Source organism: Pelecanus crispus, chromosome 2 (genome assembly GCF_030463565.1).
Source record: "Pelecanus crispus isolate bPelCri1 chromosome 2, bPelCri1.pri, whole genome shotgun sequence".
Lineage (NCBI taxonomy): Eukaryota > Metazoa > Chordata > Aves > Pelecaniformes > Pelecanidae > Pelecanus > Pelecanus crispus.
Window position 1 is genome coordinate 131,410,810 of NC_134644.1, and position 22,784 is coordinate 131,433,593.

General features: G+C 37.8%; 1 protein-coding gene across 1 annotated transcript in view; it reads left to right on the plus strand.

Moving 5' to 3' along the window:
* Positions 1-22,784, plus strand: part of RP1 (RP1 axonemal microtubule associated) — a 181,594-nt gene that overhangs the window by 12,403 nt on the left and 146,407 nt on the right. Inside the window, exons 3-12 of the mRNA XM_075705067.1 lie at positions 6,199-6,362; positions 8,377-8,463; positions 11,472-11,604; positions 16,556-16,707; positions 17,303-17,381; positions 18,254-18,329; positions 19,903-19,979; positions 20,082-20,113; positions 20,250-20,379; positions 22,037-22,140. Of these exons, the coding sequence (XP_075561182.1) occupies positions 6,199-6,362; positions 8,377-8,463; positions 11,472-11,604; positions 16,556-16,707; positions 17,303-17,381; positions 18,254-18,329; positions 19,903-19,979; positions 20,082-20,113; positions 20,250-20,379; positions 22,037-22,140 (1,034 nt within the window). The remainder of the gene's footprint in view (positions 1-6,198; positions 6,363-8,376; positions 8,464-11,471; positions 11,605-16,555; positions 16,708-17,302; positions 17,382-18,253; positions 18,330-19,902; positions 19,980-20,081; positions 20,114-20,249; positions 20,380-22,036; positions 22,141-22,784) is intronic.

The following is a 22,784-nucleotide window of genomic DNA, read 5'->3' on the forward strand; positions in this document are numbered from 1 at the left end:
TCAAGTGAAGAGTCTCAAAGGTATTTTGTCATCCTTTTACATGTCAATACAGAAATAAAACCTATGTTTGGAAAATGAAGCTCAAAACTACTAGAATCCAACTAAATGCCATACAGCATTCTGAGTACCAGGCTTCTATGCTGTAAATAATGTCTAAATGTTAGATAGGCAAATTAACAGCCTTTCTGCTGGATTCACAGCACCTTGTGGTGCATTCACAGCACCTTAATTTTTTCAGATCAAGGTTCAAGAACTTTTAATCAGATGCTTATTATAGGGTTACTGAGCAAACTAAGCACTCAAAAGGTGAGATGTGAGGTACTGCCTGAGGTTACAATTAGCAGAGACCACAGCAAGTGGTGAAATGATTGTTATATTAACAGAAAGACTTCCTTCTAATTTCAGTATGTTAACTGAAAGAGAAGAAATAAAACGGTCACCACAGAGCAGGATAAAATGTTGAGTGAGATGTACCATACTGTCATAGCGTTTATATATTCATTAATGGTTCAGAGAAGATATAGCATATTAAGGGGCTGAGATATGCAGATAAAAGAAAATTCTTTCATTAGGTAAGCTTGGAGAAGGCTGAAGAGAGAACCTCAAAATGCTGGTGACTAGAGCAACGTACTGATTGACAGAGGGAAAAACACCATGAGCAGTAGTACGAGCTACTTTATATAGGTAGCTTAATTCTGCAAATTAACTGCAAAAGGCATAGAGTCTTTCTGAATAAGTCAGGATAAAATATACTTGGAAGTGACAAGCATATTAAATAATGTGTAAAGAACAGGATAGAAAATAATTCAGCAGTCATTCAAGGGCTTTATATAGATTATGCCATTCTTCTAGAAGGAATTCAGTTTTTATCCTGCCATTACTAAAAAAGAAACAGCAACATAACATATAGATCACAGTCCCAGGAAGTTTCAGTTTATCTAGTTTAGCCCCCTGCTAGAAAAAAACCACACAATTAGGTAAGTAATTCCATTTAATTACTATATCTCATTTTAAAACTTGTTATCTACAGTCATTACAGCTTCCACTGGAGGGATGCTGTAGAGCTTGAGTCCTTCTTCTGATGTTTGTCTTAACTGTTTTGTAATTTCTATTCTAAGCCTAGTCATGGTTAGTTTGTATATGTGTATCCCAAAGCCATCATTTATTTACTTAGATATGTCTTTTTCCTCCTTGGTATCTATCAACAAAATCAGACATTCTCTCAACATTTTCTCCTACATCAACTTTTTCTCAATTTCCTCTAATCATCACGGTTGTTTTTCTCAGGACCTTTTCTAGTTTCAATAAAACTTTTTTTGAATATGATTACCAGAACTTTGTGCAGCATTTAAAAAGTTGTCTCTCTGAACTCTGGGACACTGACAGTAAAATTTCTCTACTTAGAAATCTCTCTCCTGGTGCATCTTACAGTCACATTGATGACTCACTCTGCTATTTTTTTTCAAGTGATAAATTCTCTGTTCATAGCATTAAGTTTTGGTAGTATTTTAAAAATGCATTTCCTTGCACTTTATGCTTTTATGTATTATACCTTTTCTACTATGGATTTTCTGATCCTCTTATACCTTGACAATTCTTAGCGACTGTGTTACAGAAATTACCTACTTGATGCTGTGTATTGATGAAAATATGAAATCCAGATAAATTCCAACATTGATTCCTGAGAAACTTGCTAGTATCCCTATAAATTAATACTTCTCATTTCTGCAAAAGTGTATAATATCCCATTTAGGTAGCTATTTTATTAGTCTACAGTGTTGCACTAATCCACTTCTCCATTTTATCTACTAATTTCTCAAATAATGCTTGGATAGATTAGAGCTACTGTAATTTCCTTGCCTACAAAGATGAATTCTCATTATCATGGAGGAGATTGGGTACTCGAACAATGCGAGTCTGGATACCTTGTGCCATGTATATGCAGTAAACTGATGCTGGTAATCTTTTTTTCTGTTTAGCGGTATATATCTGGAGATAACTGTCCATCATTTAAAATTTGTTCAAAAACATTACCTAGTGTTGCTTTGGTGTAAGATACATGGGGTTTAGTATTTCAGTGCACTCTTCATCCCATTCTGATTTTCCATTTTAAATTTCCCATTCCATAGTCCATTCTTGTCAACAGTGCTGACATTTCCCAATCACTGTATGTCACCATTCTTACTAAAAAAAAAAAGAGGCAGTTTTCACTTTATTGTAAAGGCTTATTTAGTTTGTGTCCTCAAATTCAGCGCAGAGTGTATGTAGTCCTTCTTTGCTTATTCTTTTTTAATGTGTATGGTTAAATAACCTTTTACTAGTTTCTTTTATTTTCCTTTGCTATACCTCACTTTTCAGTTCAATTGACTTTGTTAACCTTTTCCTTTAGTTTTGAAAATTTGTTATTTTTAAATCAAAGTAATTCTCAACTAATTTTACTGTGAACCAATATAAATATTGAGGGATTTAAAAAAATGTTAATCATACAAAAATTTTATTCAATAACAGTCAAGACTAGCATTTAATCTAAATACAGTATTTTCTTTTTTTCTCCCTTTTTTCTTTCAGCAATATCTCACAATTAAATTTTCAGATGTCATTGCCAGTGCATGACAGGCTTATATACAAAACAGTTACATAGTAGAGAATTTATTTGGTATCTTTATAGAATCATAGAGTCATAGAATCGTTTAGGTTGGAAAAGACCTTTAAGATCATCCAGTCCAACCACTAACCTAACATTACCAAGTCCACACTAAACCAGTCAAGGGTAGACTAGACTAAACCATGTCCCAGAGTGCCACGTCTACCCGTTTTTTGAATGCCTCCAGGGATGGTGACTCCACCACCTCTCTGGGCAGCCTGTTCCGATGCTTGATTACCCTTTCCGTGAAGAAATTTTTCCTAATATCTAATCTAAACCTCCCCTGGCACAGCTTGAGCCCCTTTCCTCTCGTCCTATCACTAACTACTTGGGAGAAGAGACCAACACCCACCTCACTACAACCTCCTTTCAGGTAGCTGTAGAGAGCGAGAAGGTCTCCCCTCAGCCTCCTCTTCTCCAGGCTAAACAACCCCAGTTCCCTCAGCCGCTCCTCATAAGGCCTGTGCTCCAGTTACTACCTGTGTAACTACCCTTGCCCTGAAAAAAAAAAGTTAAACATATCTTCTACTGACTTTGCAGTGAATATTCACATATGGGTAGAGGTGAAGACTGGAAACTATTAACTGGAAAGGCTCCAAGAGACTGAAGACAGTGTATTGGAGATGAAGCCATTGCACACAGTGATCTATAGTAATCACTGCTATTCCTAGTGTGATATATAGAAAGCTGGATTACATGATTTTGCATATCTAAAAGTGTATATAACATAAAAACTAATGAGAAATGACTGATTTCTCAGAAGTGTTAGGCTCCTCCAGCTGAGTGTATAGAAACAATACTTAGGTATCATGTGTTGTTTTTCATTTATGAAATGCATAAGGCATATTTCTCTTTACTTCTAAGGATGCCAGAAGAAAGCAATACCATTTAAGTGTTTAATTTATCACTATTAAACAAGTTACTTGACTTTTATAGCACTGATGTTATCAAATATTATTAGTGTAATTACCATGTTAACCCACTGTAAGAATTAGGGGGACTATTTAATGCAATTTTCTTACCTTAATAAACTAAATTAAGAGGTTAGATACACATACATAGAGACACTTAGATGTTGTATACATATGCTAGTTTCTCAGTTATAAGTCAGATTAACATGGAGGATTATATGGTCACCTGTCATCAGTCATGGCTCACAAAATCGGAGCAGACGCTGCTTTGGATGGTGTAAAGAACCCCCTTTGTAATAGAAACAGTGAGCTAACTTCAGCTGTGGAAAAAGCAGCTTACAGCAACTTTTGAGAAGGGTCACACTGCTCTGTTGTTGGAAAATGTGATTCTGCCAGTTACTTCTCCTCCTCAGGTTGCACAGTTATTATTTTTTCTGTATTCTTTCAGTTTAGTGTGTTCAGGCTATGACAATTCTTATAATCATGAAGTTTAACCTGTTGGTAAGAGTAGCTGTTTGGCAATTTATTATTTAATAATGGCAATATAATTACTTAGGAAGCATTGGTACTGTAGTTGCACATTCACAGTAGTTTCAGAAAAGTGCTGCTTTAAGAGTATCTTTAAAATTGAGTAGTGGTATATACTCCAAATTTCTCATGATAGTAATATATTTTAGATGCCTGCATTTAAAACAATATAACTTCTCTCAGGTTCTGTCTCTGTCTTTTAAAATTTTCACACTTTCTACTCAGCTCATGGACCTACAGCATTTTTCAAACAAATAAGTAAATCTCAGAACACTACTGTGGAAGTTCAAGGTCTTGAGGTTTGTCCTCAAAGATGAACTAACCATAACGTTAATGTCTCCCTGTCTCTCCGCTAAAAGTATGAAAAACTATCTCTTTTAATAGTTACTGGTTCTACAACACTGCATTTCCCAAGGAATGCATTTTTTACACACAAAGCACAACGGCCACACAGAAGTAAAAATTTCCTCAATAGGTATAGCCCAATGGTTATAGCAAGACACAAAACTTCTGGATTCTACCATCAGGTCCCATTAATATGTTAGATTTCATAATGTGCGTTTACTGTGCCTTGTTTTCTGCCTTTTATTAAAAGCAGAATTAATTACTCAAACATAATGGCTAAGTGGTATGGAGGACATATTCTCAACTCATTTATTTCCTAGATACAAAGGTACTGACATGCACCATGCCTAGGTCAGCCTAATTATCAATTTCTTAAATATCTTTTCTTGGCTAAACATGAGCAAGTAAAAATATTAATCCTACCTTATTTTTTCCAGAATGCCACAGAAAACTAAATGCAAATTCCTCAAATCATTGGTTTCACTAGTCCTCAAATAATATTCTGCTGCAACATAATTCTGTGTGTGTTTCATGATCAAGGTCCACTGACTCCTATAAGAAAATGCCCATGGCTAGCACTGAAAATACTGAGCGACACTCAAGGCAAAAGTGGTTTCACTGAACCTCACAATAGAACTGCAGGATAGCTTATTGCCTGGGGTTTAAGAGACACAGATCTATTTTAAGTATCTCAAATAGTCAGTAAACACAAAATTAATCATATCATGATGAGCACACTCATCATCGCTATATTATTTTTTAGTGTTTTAGCCAGAGCAGACAGGACCAAAGATACTGTGATGGAGGGAAAAGTCAGTAATACAGGTAAAACGTGTAGCATAGATGAGTCATTAGATGATAGGGGGCTTCTGTAGTCAATAAGGTCCCTTATTACTGCTGCTTTACTTTAAAGCAAGTTCTCTTTTAAGAAACAGTGACATTAATCAGTGGTGCAAAACAGTCTCAGTCAGCTTGGGAGGTGTTTAAATGTACAGCATTTGAGATGGGTATCAGCTAATTAGGAAAATTGAGAGTGAGGGTGTTTTCTTAATATTCCTTCCTGTTATCAGCCATCCCTCAGCGATACCATTTCCCTTAATTCCATGCCATTGATACTCAGCTTCCACTAAACCAAATCCTAAATCCATGTACTTGGTCTTGATACTTATGAAATTTAACCATGGAAAGAGTATTGGTATCTCAGGAAATAATGCCAACACTGCAATGCAAGAATATGCACTGGTAATCCTTCAGTGGATTCTAAACAAGCTGTTACATCTGCGTAGCCCATCACACCTTTGCAGAGATACAGATCCTTCCTTAAAAAGGTCTCTTTCAGCAGAGCTAATTTGCTTTGAGAGACCCTAATGCTTGAAGTGATGAGTCTGCAATTCCAGAACTAGCTTGCTGAGAGCCTGCGTGGCTGTCATTACGCAGCACTGCATTGGGCAGAGGTTATATATCCTAAGTAAACAGAAAGCCATATTTAATACAATATTTCAAAACTGTGTTTGAAAACTGATCTACCTTCATGCAAATTTGACTTTGTCATATAGCATCTGCAGAGTAAAAGATGTGAATGCAACCTGACATTTCTTGATTTTTGTGTGCCCAACATCACAAACTCAATATTTGCATGCTGTAATTTTGTGAAATACGTATTTCTGTATTCATTGACATGCTATTATTCAGAATTTTGATTATTGAAATGCATTTTGGTTAAGAATCTTATGTTTAAGTAATTCAGTGAGTCTTTTTATCTTTTGATAGCTAGGAAATGGAAGGTGTCAGTCCTCACCAGTGATATGCCATCTGCAGGAACAAGCTCAAAGGTTTATATTACATTGTATGGGCATCACAGCAGTTCGGGGCCTATTTTTCTTGATGGAGAGGAGGGAAAATTATTTCAGAGAGGCAATGAAGACATCTTCACAGTAAGTAATATATATTCATTGTGTTGCCCTCTTGTATCCTGCCAGATTGCATGGCACTTCAAAATCTATGTGATGAAAAGACAGTCAGTTTTTTGTAGGGCACACATATCTGGAAACAAGAAACAGGGCTTAAATGTAGAACTAAATTTAGTGTCCTTTCCCACTCACCTATGCAAATCTGATTTGATCCAGCACATTTTTTGCCTGTTTCAAAAGAACTACTGCTTAATTTACATAGTGCCCAAGAAAATACCAAGAAATATAGGACGACAGATACTTGTTTAGTTTTTAAATTTGAAATGGGGCTACAATATTAAAAATGAAATGAGGAAGTGAAGAGTTAGGGTATGGAGTAAATTTTTAACTTTGTTAAATACCTGCTGCTTTATTTCAATAGTGGCAATTATTATACCTGTAATAAACTCTGTCTTCTGAAGCTGCTTCTGCTCCCAGGTACACAAGCAAATTTCTCCCCCATCAGTCTTGTGGCATGGTGATTTAAGTGAGCCAGAGTAGGTCTCTTATCAAAAGTTGTATAGCTTGAGTGTGTCTGTGGGGTTGTCAGTGGGTGTCTCTAGTAGGTGCCAGCTATAGGGCCATATAACAAACAGGTGCTTCCATTGTTAGTATCCAGCACAGCAAGTCCCCTTCTGAGAAAAGGTATTTAATGGCAGCACTGATGAAGAGTTCACCTTTTTCACAATAGCCTCATAGCTGCTTGGGTTGTAGGAAATACAGTTCTTAGCCCTCTTCAGCCTGATGGCATTTCTCAGAAGAATCCAGCACCTCTGATAGTATGCCATTCTCCATCTGTGATATCAAGAAAACCCAGGTATAAGATTGAAAAGAGTAGATAAGTAACCAGGTACCTGACAGATAAAAATACAATCTTCACAATAGATGTTGTTGTCTCTGTTTCCTGCTCCCACTATTGCAATTAATTTCACCTCCAATGACTTTTAAATGTAAAATATGGAGGCAGTCCCTAGTTTGGGACCTAGGGTTCCCCTCTTAGGTGAGTCTCCATAGCACTGAATACAATTAAGGAGTGCCTACTCTGAAACGTATAGAAAGATAAAAGCCTTTCTGCTTGTGCTGTATGCTAGATCTCAGTTAACTCTAGTCTGTCCTCGCTGCTCTGTCTCTTTATTATTTATAACACTAAGTTCAGAGAAGTTCATGATACAGGGAACTCAGTTCACACCCACCTCTACACTGTAATGAAAACATGAAAATCAATTATACAGAAAACAAGAGGACAGCAAATCCAGCCTACATAATAAGAAAAAAAAATGATACAGCAAGGAGGGAAGACACTCATGGTGTGTTTCCAGTTCCTTGAAGATAAGCTTTCTATTTCTACACTTAAGTTCATAACTAGTTGTTTGAATGACCTTCACACAAATTATTCCCTCAGCACCCTGTTATCTGTACTGGATGCACTCATCCAGCCTGTCCAAAAGCTAATCTTTCAAATACAGTTTTTTAAGTTGATTTGAATGAAATGATTTGTAAAAAGAAACATCAAAGCTGAACACAATTGTTTCCAAAATTGTAAGGCATACCCTCCTGGAGGGGTAGGGAGAAACTCAGAGGTATGTGGGAGGTGCTTGGGAGACAGAAATAATTTTGTAGCAGGTCAGTAGTATAGATGCTAAACTGAGCCAGGTTTTAAGGTCAAGACACTTTTGCTTTTTAGTCATACATACAGTCTGTATTCATGTCCCACTGAGGCCAGTATTCAAATGGGGAGCAAAATAGCTATAGCACCATCCTGAAGCCATTTAAATGGGGTTGGCAGGCCAACAGGCTTTTTAAGGGTTGTCCTCTAAAAGGGCCAAGTTTCTAATGATTATCCAGAGTAAAATATTTTGGAAACACTTGTTTAATTATCAGAATATTTAATTCCATTTAATTTCCAAAAATGCCACTGGACAGTTACTAAATGAATTTCTGTTGCATGTCTTTTCCTTTTAACAAATACTCTGTGTTTCATCTGTTGTTTCTTTTACAGGTTAATACTGGAAACATAGGACATCTCTACAAAATACGCATAGGACATACGAATTCAGGAAACTCCCCTGCCTGGCACTGTGCAGAGGTAAAAGAAGGGAGAAAGAATTTTATCTTTCCAAAAGCAGTAACTATGATGGTGGAGTCAAAATAGGAGTCAGAAAAAAATCCCTGGGACAAGTATATTAGCCTCATCAAATACATGCAGCTTCATTTAAGAGATTATTTTTGAAGAAGTGTTTTTGTATGGAATTAAAGGCAGCTTACAATGGTGTGTCTTGGCTGTTTGTTTGCAGTTTAATGAGAGCTGTACATCATGTTTCTTTAAAAATGTGTGGCTGGGCAGCAAGAAAGACCACTTAAGCTGGCTGCTGTAGTCTGAGTCTTCTACAGTCTTTGTGTGCTACAGGGTGTCAAGAGTTTGCTGAAACCCAGAAAGTCATTGAACTCAGTCTAGCCAAATCCTCCTCAAATCTGTGTCTGACTCTGGGTCTTTATGCACAGCACCAGAGCTACATTGCAAATGTTTCTAGTTCTGTGTCTCTGAGGAGAAAAAGGCAATAACAGATTCTTTTCCCACCTTATTTAAAAAAAGATCTTGATGCAGGTAAAGCAAAGATAATAAAGCAAAGAGAATCAGATAGTCCTGTTTCAAGCTTCAGTCGTGAAGCATAATATATAGGTTTCTGGGCTGGGAATGAAAGGATCTGGCTTTTATCCTTAACATCGGTGATGTACTATGTGTGCCGATGATATGCTATGCATGCCTGAAACACTTCCCTTTTTGTGCCAGAGTTTCATATCCATCAGTTAAGAGACAGCATTTTACGAAGGGCTTTAGAAGTTGCTGGTAAACTCATTGTTATAATTGCACTTCAGGGTAAATCTAGGTCTATCTAACGCAAAGTGTCCACTGAAGTTAAGTATTCACTGATCAATGTTCAAACGCTGTGGCTATTTGATGCTTTAACTAGTTGTTTTCATCTGGGACTGAGACTCAGAAAGACAACTAAGTAAAGTCTGGGCAGTGTTAACTGAAGTTTAGGCAAGATCCTGTGAGTTCATACCTGTAGCCAATGCATGCCTACATTGAAATATTGTGTCGCTAGTAGTATCACTCTGTCTAAGAAGTTTCATGCTAGAATTATAGGGATTATATCTCTTTCAGTTCAGATGAAGATTCCTTGATTATAAAGCCTAGGTATTTGTTTTCCAGCTGTGCTGTTTTTTGGGGAATGCTGGAGTCAGAATATAATTTAAGATACTTTTTTCTTCTGTTCCTTGCTATTTTTCTTTTCATAAATGTGTGTGAGGAAGCAGTGAAAGGGTGGAAAATACCTTGTAGCTTTGTCCTGTGAGACAGATGGACAGGTTGCCAAGCAATTTCTAAAGTGTATTTGAGTTCAGAAGCTGGAAGAGAACAGTGGATTTTCTCTTATAGAAAAGGTTAATTTGTATGCTTAATCTTGGTATTAGAAGCTTTGGTTATCATAAAATATGACTCAAGAAATGGACCTTTGTGGGTTTGTTGTATACCATCCTCTGTGAATAGAGGCTGCACTGCCTGCTTTGTATAAGACACCCATTATTGAGAGATTGAAGAAGTCTGACCAAAAAAGGGAAAGAAAAAGTAAGAAGTTATTATTCCTCTTCTCACTTCCCAGCTAGGATATATTAATTGAAATCAACAGTAAAATTGTAAAAGGACTTCAGTGTGTTCCATTGATTACTGGCTTATGAATTTTAATTGTCTCCTTAACAAATCTCAGTCAGTCAGGCAGTCTTTAGGGCGTGATTCATCAGCCAGGGTTAAGTCGTTCTCCCTTTGCAACTTTGGGCAGAAAGTCCAAGAAGAGAAATACATTCAACCAAACACTCTCTCCAAGTAACCTAGTGTTTTGTATGGTAGACAGCCAAAGCCGTATAGCCACTGATTTCTAGATTTCATAGAAGAGAAAGAACCTGCAGCAGGCTCATCAGACACTTAACATCATTGTTCCTTCGGAAACCTACATTTTTCTGGAAGATCTGAAATTAAGAGAAAGCGCTCTACAACTGCAGAGCTTTTCTGGTAATTGGGCATACTAGTCCTCCACCAATATCCCATGGTTTCTGTGTCTGTCTCTGTCCTGAGATGGTATTGGGCCTGAAAATGTCCACAAGGTGCTGCTTCAGTAATCCAAGCTCCCTTTTCAAGATCCATCAGTAGATATCGACAGGCCGAGATATGCCAGGTTTTTCAGACAAGATTAATCTCTTTCTTTACAGTTTAGTATTCAAGTAGTAAAAGAGATAAAAATGTTTCCAGTAATTCTGATACATTCAATATTTGAATTAAGGAGATGAGACTCTGCAAATCACAGAGCAGGAGTGAAACTACAGGTAGAATTATCTTTGCTTCTCTCTGCTGGTCCAAAATCTAGTGTAGCTACTAGTATAAATTAGCCTAATCAAGGACTATTCTAATATACAGCTGCCTCTGAGGTGCTTACTAAGGAATACTGTGAAGCACAAAATAACTAGACCTCCTTCCCTTCTTCAGCTGGTGTGCATATGGTCCTTTTGCTGCTATATGCTGGAAGTTGGGCATGAAAGAAAATTGTGTAGGGCAGACTGGTGTTTGGGCTAGCACTTTCATGGTTTATTTATGTCACAAGCAGTGTTGAAGAACCAAAAGCTGTTCCTTTAATTCCTGTTCTGATAAGAAAATAAGTTAAAGGAATAGAACTGCAAGAGTTGCCAAGCTTCCCAGTGAGAACTTCCGCGTTTGGTAAGACATGCCACCTAGCACCAACCCACGTGGATATACCAGCTGGAACAACATAGCTGTATTTTGTGGGACTGTGCCTGAGCTGATAAACCATGTTTCTTGGCTGCACTTGAGTTACTTTGCCCTGCACTTTTGAATCTGACTGAGTGAAAAGTCAGGTTGGGGGCAGTTGTATCAAGGGAGCAGACATGCCCTAAACTCATGGATTTGTGACGGTGCCACAGAGCTCTACCTGCACAGATTTCAGCAGAATCCCACACATTTCATGTTCTGTTCTATCTGGACTGAGATCAGCAACTTAAATTGCAATTCTTGGTGCTGTTTAGGTGCAGTTGCTGAACCTTTTCTCAGGAGAGCTGTTTTCTTTCCCTGCACATCGATGGCTGGCCTGGGACCAGGCTGATGGGGAAATATGTATGGAGCTTCCTGTTTTACGGCACGGTCAGCCTATTCTTCCAGGTAAGCACAATACCACATCAACTAAGTCAGGCCACAGACTGATGCAGATAGAGGTGAGTTCATTGTTTTTCATCAGGACCTCTATTACTTTTTGCCTGATACAACACTTTTTCTGTGTTGTTTTCCTGTGGTTACTGGGTGTACTCAGGTAAAAGATTAAGAACCACTGGAAAGGAGATGGGAGAGTCTTTAATGCTTTGAATTTCACAGGTCCTTCAGAAAGACTCCTTCTTTGGTAAGATTTTCAGCATTTGTGTTTGCTTTAAAATAAAGGCAATAGTAAAGACACCTCACATATGCGGAACTACCTTGAAGCTGTCACAAGTCAGATCACAAACTCTATTTTCAATAACTGAGGATTATAGCTCCAGTATGACTATTGTAGCTGCTGCTTTAGTTTCGTTCTTGTAAGTGCCTGAGACAGGCTTCCAGAATACTTTTAATTTCTGGGTGTGGAACAAAACTTCAACAATATTTCAGAAGGCTATAAGTGTTAAAAGCTCCATTACTCACATGAAGATTGTATTGTAATTCTAAAGGTGAATGATGACAAACAATACAAAAACTATTGGGTGTTGCTGCTGTTGTACTGTTTTAATGTCCTGCTCTACCACATCAATCCCTGTCACCCATGCTGGATGTTGGTGCTATACGGTCTCTCTGCTTCAGCAATGGGAAGGGAGTGGAAAGTCTGTGCTTGCTCTTCCCTTCTCTACAAATGGCATTGTTCTTTTCTGGGCTAAGGAAAGTACAAGGGTGTAACAAGATTAGTGATGAGATCTAGGAGAGATGTGGGTGAGGGAGCAAGAATGCTGGGACAGATTCCTATACTGTATGGTGCGATGGTAGAGGGGGAAAAGTTGTAACACCACCTGTATTACCTGTGCTGGAGCTTTCACTAGAGCAAGATCCACCTGGGACAGATTCCACAGCTGCCTCTCTTCCCTTCCCCCAAAAATCATATCAGCTGCAAAGGACAAGATTAATGGGATGAGAGAAACTTCCATTTAAAGTTCTTTAAAAACTATAGAACCCCCTTTTCAAAATGTTTAATACTATAACAAAGCTTGGTGGTATGTTTATGGTACTTTGTGTTCATCTTGCAAAATTGAAATGGTAACAGGCATTTCAATGGTACCAGCTGTTGTGGGTGCAGGGCAGAGGAAGAGGATATAAATGAAAATGAGGGGCAGAAGTCCAGAAAATGGCCCATGGATGCGGGAAAACATACCATGGGACAGTCACTCTTGTAATAAAGAGCTGGGTGGACTGGAGCTGTATTTATGCCTATCTATGGTGACTGAGCACTGAGATTAAGAGCCTGAAAAGAAGAGCAGAAAAACAGGTTTGTGCCTCATTAATATGTCTTTGAGAGAAAAGGAATAGCAGGAGAGATTTCCTCCAGTGATGTAGTTAGCAGCTATAAATGGCTCATAAAATGCTGTAGAGAGAGGCTGTCCAGCCCTAACGACAATGGTTTTTGATCTTGAGTGGTTATGATCTTCACACCCTTGAGGGTATGAAAAGCCTCAGAGGCAGTCAGCCTGCTCCCTCATAGGTTTGGCCTCTTCAGTCAGGAGACTTTAATATTATTAGCGTAGCAGGACATACAAGCACATTGGTATAAAAACCCAATGCCCCACCCCTTTAAATAAATGTTAATTAATGATCATTAACATGTTATATTGAACATGCTCTGATCCCCTACTTACAGTATCTGTTCTTCCCCAAATGTTCTATTGCTCAGTATTCTGGGACACTGACCTTACCCACTTTCTAAATTTCAGGCTCTTCTTTCTGACTAGGTTGTTTCCTTGTTTCTGAGATAAAGATACAATGAAAGATTTTTATTATCAAGTAGAAGTACAACAGCATACTTAAACCATCCTCTCAATCTGCATTTTGTAGTTAACAATTTCTCCCTAACACAAGAGAGGAAGAAAAGAACTTCTGTGCATTTCTGCCAGCCTCGGTATAAGAGGGGTCATGCTGAAGGCTTTGGAGAAGGCAGTTTCATCTCTAACTTAGTAATTGAAAGACAGCCTCTTTGTCTTCTTGCCAATATTATATTTCTGCATGAGACAGTGAAAAGGGAACATAGCTTTTAACTTCAGAGAAGATAGTTTGATAACAGAACAGCAAAGAGGTCTGGATTCAATCTGAGAGAGAGATGATGAGAGGCACTTTAAAACCAATTTCTGAATAAAAAGAGGCTGAAACACTTTCTGATTTAACAGTCTTTTTTATTCAAAGGAAAAAAGTCTGAATTAACCTGTTAAGAAGTAATACACAGAGACCTTGTGGTTCTAATGCTGGGGGACTGAGCACCATTTGTTTGACTTTTTATCCTCAACCATCCTACTTTTGTCCCCTTCTGCTCATGTTTTATGATGCAATCTTTAATTATATGATGATGAACTACTTGCTGGGGATAAATCAGAGTTACACAGTGTTTGGTGGCTGTTGGACCTTTGCTTTTCTTCTTGCAGAAACTGGAAAGTAGGTAGCTAATGGAGGGAATTGTAGGAATAGAGAGGATTGTTGTGGTCTTAGACATGGGATCATTGGTCTGGAGAAATGAATTCTCTGCCTCTGCCATGATCTGTTCATGGGGTACCTGTTCATGTGGGTGTTATAAAGAAAAATTTGGGGAATTAAATAGATCGGGTGGTGACATGGTAAATGATGTGGGTAAAACACAGCATTAATTAACAGTTCCTAAATGAAAACTATTTTGAGTATTAAGACAGGTGTACTCTGGGGAAAAAATAGTACATGACTATGCTGCTAGCTAAAGACTGTCAAAAGTTTCTATGCCTTAAATGTCGCTGGCTTTTGTCCAAATAATAATAGCTGGTCTGAAAAAGATGTATGTTTTACCTCCTTGTTCTATCTCTCATAATTCATAGACATAGGGGAAAAAATTAAATTTTGTAAATAATCTTAACCCTTACACTTTCTAATTTCAGAATGATGTGTTTACAAATGTAATGTTTTACACTTATAGAGAAAAATATATGTAAAGAATACAGTTCCTTCTCTTAATCTCTGTTCTTCACACTTTTCCATGGAATATCTAAAGGAAAGAATCATAGAACCATAGAATATCTCAAGTTGGAAGGGATCCATAAGGATCTTCAAATCCAGCTCCCTGCTAACAGGACCACCTACAATTAACCGTATGACTAAGAGCATTGTCCAGATGCTCCTTGAACTCTGACAGGCTTGGTGCCATGACCACTTCCCTGGGGAGCCTTTTCCAGTGACCAACCACCCTCTCAGTGCAGAACCTTTTCCTAATGTCCAACCTGACTTCCCCTAACGCAGCTTCATTCCGATAAGAGAGTCACTATTTCCTAGGATAAAAGCTGTAAGCATTATAAATACTCATAAATACTTATTATAAAGCTGGGATGATCCCTAGGCTTATGAGAGGTAAAGAGAAATGTAAAAAATTGTGAAAATTGTTTGAATTTTTGAGTTAGCTATTTTAAGCCTCTATGCTGGATTTATTAATAGCATATGTCTACAGTACTTCAGTGGAGTTTAGAGTTACCCAGTTTAGAGGTACCCAGTCATCTTCTCAAAATGAGTTAGCTCTGATGCTAGGAGCAAACTAGCACTAGCGTTCTGTATGGGCACATTAAAATAACCTGTGCAGCGTCCTTACTCTTTTAGCTAGGTTGTTACCATTATCCAAACTGAATTCTTTAAAGACAGCTTGTATAGTAACCTGCACACAAATGCCATGTAAATAAATGTGAGATAATCATAAAAAAATAAGCATCAAGGGAAAAGTTGTAAACACTGAACAGCCACTTAGCACAATTGCAGATATAGGCTGATCGTGAATAAATTTTCACTGGTTATTAAAAGAAGGTGTTTGTTCATCAGAAGAGTCAGATGTGGGAGCAACCTCCTTCAGAGGATTAGTCAGGCTTCATAACATCTTTCAGTGGAAAGTGATAATTGAATTATGATAATGTTGATGTTGTTCTGGACCCCATGGTCCAGAAACTCTTTTCTACTACTAAGACAGAGAAGCACAAGGACACCTACATCTGGACAAAGAGCTTGTGTGCCAGAAAATGAGGTTTTCTCTGCCTCTTTCACTCTGTACCTCATTTAGTCTAACAAAATATTGTTACTGTATGTTGGCATAAGCTTTGCCTTTCCCATGTTTCTACTGAAGATTATAATTGCATGTTTTTACCTTAATTCTGAATTTTACGGGATTCCTATATCTGCATTTTAATGACCACAGTTTTCCATTGATATGTATTTTTATGTATCATAGTCTTTATTCCCAGTTTCACTGGATTTTTACCCAAATTTAATTTTATTTGAATTATCCATTTCTATTAAATAACCAATTTATTGAATTTAAGTCCTAGGTTTTTCCTCCCAAATTTACAGCCTTTAAAGAATTTCCATATGGAATGCAACGGTATCCTATCCTATTGCATGAACCAGTAAAATAATAAAACACTGCAGCTTTCTGAGTTCTGAGGCCCTAGAAAACTAAAACTATGGTCCTATATTTTTGCTTGTTTCATTAACCAGTGCTTTCAAAACATTAATGTCTCCTGTTGCTTGTTATAGTTTTGATCTCATCACTTATGGTGAGGCTAATCTTGGATTTATGTTATTTACTTTTCAGCTTTATGATGATTTCAAATGATGCTGCAGGACAAAGACATGCTATTGTGCATTTAAAGTACAATTCTGTTTGCATGCCCCATAGTGACAGTCTGGGATAAAAAACATAAATGTAACATGAAAACAAGTTTGTACATTATTTTACCTGATATTGTATAGGATTTTTAAAGTTTTATACTCTAACTGTCCTTGACACAGATGTATTTGGACTCTGCAGGCACATTCACAGCTAGATGTTATTGTAACAATAATAGTGTTTGTGATATGAAAGGTTGTCATCTTTTATTGTCAGTGACTGTCTATGAAGTGCATGTGACAACAGGAGAACTGTGGAATGCTGGAACTGAGGCTGATGTCTATATTTCTGTCTATGGAGAAAGAGGTGATACAGGATCAAGACAGCTGCTCAGGTCACAGAAACCCAAGAAATTTTTGAAAGGACAAGTACGTGAAAGACTAGGCATCTTCTCATATGTTTGGCTGGCTTTTCTCTCTCAGGTGGGCGGTTATCCCAGGCAAGGTGCAATTAGAAAAGAGATAATTACTGCATTCCAATGTTTCCCCAAGATTCCATCATTAAGCCAAAAGTACTTTCTAAAGGTATACCAGTGCTTTTGGAAGACAGAATTTTTCATTTATAAAATTGGTAAACTGTGTACTTTTGTTTTTAATTCTTCTAAAAAATTTGATTTAATACATGAAGAGAAAACTTTACATTTTATAGCTGCATTTCTAATGTTGAAATCTGCTGTAATTTGTAATTGTTTAGCCAATGAAGCTTTCAGCAGGTTTCACTTTTCTGATTCTCATCCCATTCATTTGAATGGAACTACTCCCATTAGCAAAGTGATCAGGATTACTTACTTCTTTTATTTCAGGAATCCTGTCCTTCTTTGTTTGTTGTCACCTTATCATTAGCTGATATTTCAAAGGATGATCTTGACAGAAGAGTTCTGTGGGTTTATGGGTCTTCAGGATTCCACGGCTGAAGAACGCTTTGTTTTTTAGATTGTACTGAAATTTTCTTGATTGATTACAGACTGACATCTTTGCTGTTGAAGCTGTGCACCTTGGAGTTTTGTACAAGATTGTTATAGGACACAATGGTCTTGGATCAGGTCAGAAATCTCTCTCTATAGTCACTGAATACTGCATGCAAAGTTATTAACCTTCTCTTTGAAATACAATATGTATTTCTAAAACTGAATGTATGAAAATATTTTAGAAGTGAAAGACAGAAGCTTCTAAGGAAACCGTTCAAGTGACACAATTACCTTATTGGATCATCACAAATTTCAAGTATTTTGTGTTCACTTTCACTATACTCTCAACCATTATGTTAAGGACACCATCTGCTACTGTTCTGTCATTTTTGACTAATCCTGATGAAAAAACTGTGAAGAGGGGTAGTGCCTGCATGATAAGACACTGAGTACGTCTTGTGCAGTCTGTGTTACAGATGAAATGGGCTACTATAATTTTAGGTTGATTAGCATTATTAGTTAAACTGTAAAGACATAGTTGGAGATTTTGGCTATGCTATCTTGTCATTAGACACCCAATTAATGGGGAAACTCAAATTGCTTGCAGTCACAAGACCCGTTTTTCAAACTCTTGAGCCTAAATATTGTAAAACATAGCAACTTCTTTTGAGCCTTGATAAGCTGCTATCTAATCTTGTTGCTATTTTAATTGGCAAAAGAAATACCTCTCATACAATGACGATGTTAAATGAGCGGGGGATGTGCATCACTCAGGGCCATGACAGCCAGGGAGGGACGTAGCAGCTTGCAGGCCTGTAAGCAAGCTCTACAGTACCTAGAACAGGTACTGTTCTCTCCAGTCATCAGGGCAGCCATGACTAGCAACCTGCCAGTGGAGCTGCAGATTTTGCAGTTCCAGTAGAAGGGAGAAAGCCATAGGAAGTCAGACTTCATTAAATCTGCCTCTCATGAACTAAGTTTTTTTTTTTTTTTTAATTTATTCTAAGGAAACGGCTGGTTTCTGGACAAAGTTGTAATCAAGGATCCTATAACAGATTTGGATTATACTTTTCTTTGCCACAGGTTAGTGGTGTTTCATTTGGGTTAGTTTTTTAATAAATTTGTAATTACTCATAGTTTTTCTTCTGAGATATCCTGTCAAGGGAAATATGTGTTTCCTAACAAGTGAGCTGAAATAGTCTGATTTTTTTTACAGCTCTCTGAGTTGTACCTGCCCCAAATCTCTGGTGCATTTGAGCTTATGAAAAAGCAATAAAAAATTCTGCCTGTGAAGTTTTCCATTCCTGCACCTTGCAAACTATTCAAGATGTGCTTTTTTGACATATTCCCCATATTCAAGACCTTGGATCTGGCACCAGCAGGTCCATCCATTCTTCCATGTCATGCAATGCAAGGCTTTTCAGAAGAGCGGGTTGTTGTCTTTTTAGCAGACTGATCCTACTTTACTGAAGTTAGTATGGGTATTAACTTGGGGTTCAATGAGCCCAAGATCAGACTTTAAGATCTTGTGAAATAGCTATGACAAATGCAGCTACCTGACCACATCTCTTTTTCTCATTTGCCTTGCAGCCTCTCACTGAGCTGCAACATAATTTGAAGCAATCCTAACTTCCCTGCCTTTTCCCCTGCAGATGCTGCTGCTCTGAATCTTCTGTTCTATAGCTCACTTCTAATTTTATCTGCACCTGATTAATTCTCAACACCTTACGGAAAAATTATAATTGATAAAGATCTGTGTAAATATTAGGAATGGTAAAGTCCAGTCACGTATGAATCAAGCTACAGCTTGCCAGTGGCACCTCAATTCTATTTCCACCTCTCACTTCTCTGAGTGAATAAATAACTGCCTGAGACAGCTCAGAGTGAGTGATGTGCACACTGAAACTGATTTATGCGTGAGTAAGGGCTTTCTGCCTATCAGATACAGCACCTCATCTTTGCCTGACCTAATTTTGATTCTGTATTCTAGATGAGATGAACTGCTATGAAGAGATCTATAATGCTAGCTTCATACATAATTTAGGGAGAGTTCAAATCCATTTCAGGCAGAAAAATGCAGGGTATGTGCTAGTTATTGTTAGAGCCCAATGCCATGCTTGCTGATCTTGCTCTCGCAGTGTGTGAATCGTTTTGACTCAAATGGAGTTAGACTTAACTTATGTAAGTAGATGTGAAGCAGGTACAATGGCATTGTAAAAGTATAGTTCAGACATGGTAAAATTGTTGCCTGTGGTGGATTTGCCTCCCTGTATAGGGATTATCAGGGCATGGAACACTTTGTATCCTGCTGTAGCCTTCTTGCATACAGGAAGAGCAAACATCATGACCATTGCACCCTTTGTTATTGATATTTGATCAATATAAGTTCTCTGATTTCTAATAATTGGCTTAGGCCCTTGTACCTCAGTCCAGGAAAGCATTTATTTATAAGTTTCATCAAGAACAAACAAACAAACAAAACCATTTTTGCCAAAGTCAATCTCTTTTCACTAAAGCTGGATTTTTGTATTGCTGTTTATCAGCCTTGAGATTTTAATAAATAGAACAGGAAGTATCAGTATGCAAATGCCATGTATACAGTATTGTGGGAGTTGCCAATCAAGGTTATATTACCAAAATGGGTTCTGGTTTTTAGGTGGCTGGACCAGGGGCAGGATGATGGCAAGATTGCTAGAGAACTGACTGTGACAGATGCCAGCTCGTTCCCAGGAAGTAGGTGAAAAGTGGTGGGGAGAAGAATCCAGCATCACTGCAACTGTGTCAAATGGAATGAGGATGCTCTGTAAATTAATTACACTGTTTTTATCTGTACAGGACAAGAGCTGGAACTCAAGAGAGAGGAAACTGTAAGAATGTACCTTTTTCTATTTAAACCATTCAAATTATGCTTTGAGTGAAATCAGGTCAGTTGTTCTCATGTATGTCAAATTCCTGTGTATCATCTTCTCATAAGTCTTTTCTGCTTGTTGTTTACAAAACTAGTGGGCTGCTGAAAAGTGGAAATTTCAGGAAGGCAATACACTTCAGTTTTACAACAGGCTTACCCATGGCTTCATTTGCCTCAGTCCAGATAGCAGAGTTGATGCTCTTGGTGACAAGAAAAACAAATATGGTAAAGTATATTTCATGTGGTTGTATGCTTAAGAAACACAAGAAAGGAGGACTTTATAGTTCACTGTGATCTCATATAGCGATTCCTCTAATAAATAGGAGTAGATAATTAAACATTTTCCTTACTTAAAATATTTACATGTATTAATGGCTATAAGAACCCTAAACTGTTGTTTAAATTTTCATTTAGGGGCCCTGCTTCCTTGTGTGTACTTTGGAATAAAGTCCTCTGACATAAATTACCTATCTTTCCTAATAGAAAACTCTGCATTTCAGATACTGGTAGAACTGTTTATTTGTCTTCAGCAGATCTAAGGCAATATAATTCACAGGCCTTCAAAGTGGTGATGGCAAATTATATCAGGTGATGATTTGGTCTAGATTTTTTTTAATTTCTCAGGAAGCTTTATCTCTATGTGAAAGCAGAGACCCATTGTGACAGTTATGTGTCCTGCCTATCTTGCCCCAAGGACTAGAAACCCCATCTGTGTTTCATGATTTGTGGCATTGTCCCGATGGGCACAATGATCCTTGCCTGCATAATTCTCATGGTCTCAATGACACCCTGAAAATCTTACGTTATGGACACCACAGGAGTCCTCCAGATACAGCTGCACTTTACAAACAGACAACATAATGTACTGGTAGAAGAGCTGTTTAAAAAATCAGCTGTTGCTGCTGGGAACAATAAAAATGGCACTACTTTAGCTTTCATCAGTCTTTTGTAGCTTTAAGAGGTAATTATTTAGAAAATTGGCCAGAATTAAAATTTTAGAAGCCATGAGCTATGCTGCAAGGTTTGCTTTACAAATTCTAATATGGATACAGATAAAATGAATTATCTTTTCCCACCTGAGAGTTTTATGTTCCCTACTTCTCCCAAGTAGCTAGCAATAGGACAAGAGGAAATGGGCTCAGGCTGTGTCAGGAGAGATTTAGATTGGATATTAGGAACAATGTCTTCACAGAAAGGGTAGTCAAGCATTGGAACAGGCTGCCCAGAGAGGTGGTGGAGTCCCCATCACTGGAAGTGTTCAAAAAAGAGGTAGATGTGGCACTTTGGGACATGGTTTAGTGGGCATGGTGGTGTTGGGTTGATGATTGGACTGATGATCTTAGAGGTCCTTTCCAATCTTAATGATTCCTATTTTTTACTTTCATTATAAATAATCCAGCCACCAAGCTACAAAACATGAAATTGCTACTCTACCCTTAATTGTTTTAGTGGCGGACTTGGTAATGTTAGGTTAATGGTTGGACTAGATGATCTTAAAGGTCTTTTCCAACCTAAACAATTCTATGATTCTATCTGTTATTTATCATGTAAATTCATTGCTATAGCCCAGTTCATTATGCCGGAGTCCTCAGCTCCTTTTTATGGATTTTTTTTTTTAAACATATACACTGATCAGAAGAAATTTGTTCCTTATCATTAGGTCTCAGGGTTTTTCTTCTCAAGGCAGTGAAGTAGACAGTAGTTTATAGATGCCCTTTCCTGAAAGAATGAGGGGATTCATTGATCAGAGGGGACAAACTGTTGAGTTAAACACTTGATTCATTCTCTTCCCTTGAAAATGATAAATCATTGATTGTAATTAAATGCAAATATGAATTCATATACTCTCATACTTCTAACATTTTTTTCATTTAACTTTTAGGTCTTTTTGATGTAAATGTCAAAGGGAGAAATATATGTGTGTTCAGCAGTCATCAGATGCCACGTCTTGCTCTTGCTCTTGTTAATGGACACGTAATTGGAAAGGTAGGAAATGTTGTTACGGATTTCTGCTTCATAATTACATTTAATTGTCTGATTAAAAATAATGCTGTTTTTAATCTGTCTAGTAATTGTGCTTCCAGTCAGATAAAGAGCTAAGAATTGCAGACCTGAACCCAGGAAATTGCCAATGAATAGGCAAATTTAGACGTAGGGCTTTGTCTGTTTTCTCACAGTTTACTTTTTACCCTTTGGTTGGATTTTTAAATAGACTAAATGATTTCATGTAGGAATACCAGGCCATTCCAAGCAGTAATTTATATTGGCTTGCCACATGTTGATGAGGTACCTGGAATGCCCTCATAGCTTGTTGACAAGCCTGAGGGATGGTGTGCCATCCAGAGGGACCTGGACAAACTGGAGAGGTGGGCCCATGTGAACCTCATGAGGTTCAACGAGGCCAAGTGCAAGGTCCTGCACCTGGGATGGGGCAACCCCCGATATCAATACAGGCTGGAGGATGAAGGGATTGAGAGCAGTCCTGTGGAGAAGAACTTTAGGGTACTGGTGGATGGAAAGCTGGACATGAGCCAGCAATTTGCGCTCACAGCCCAGAAAGCCAACTGTATCCTGGCTGCATCAAAAGAAGAGTGGCCAGCGGGTCAAGGGAAGTGGTTCTACCCCTCTAC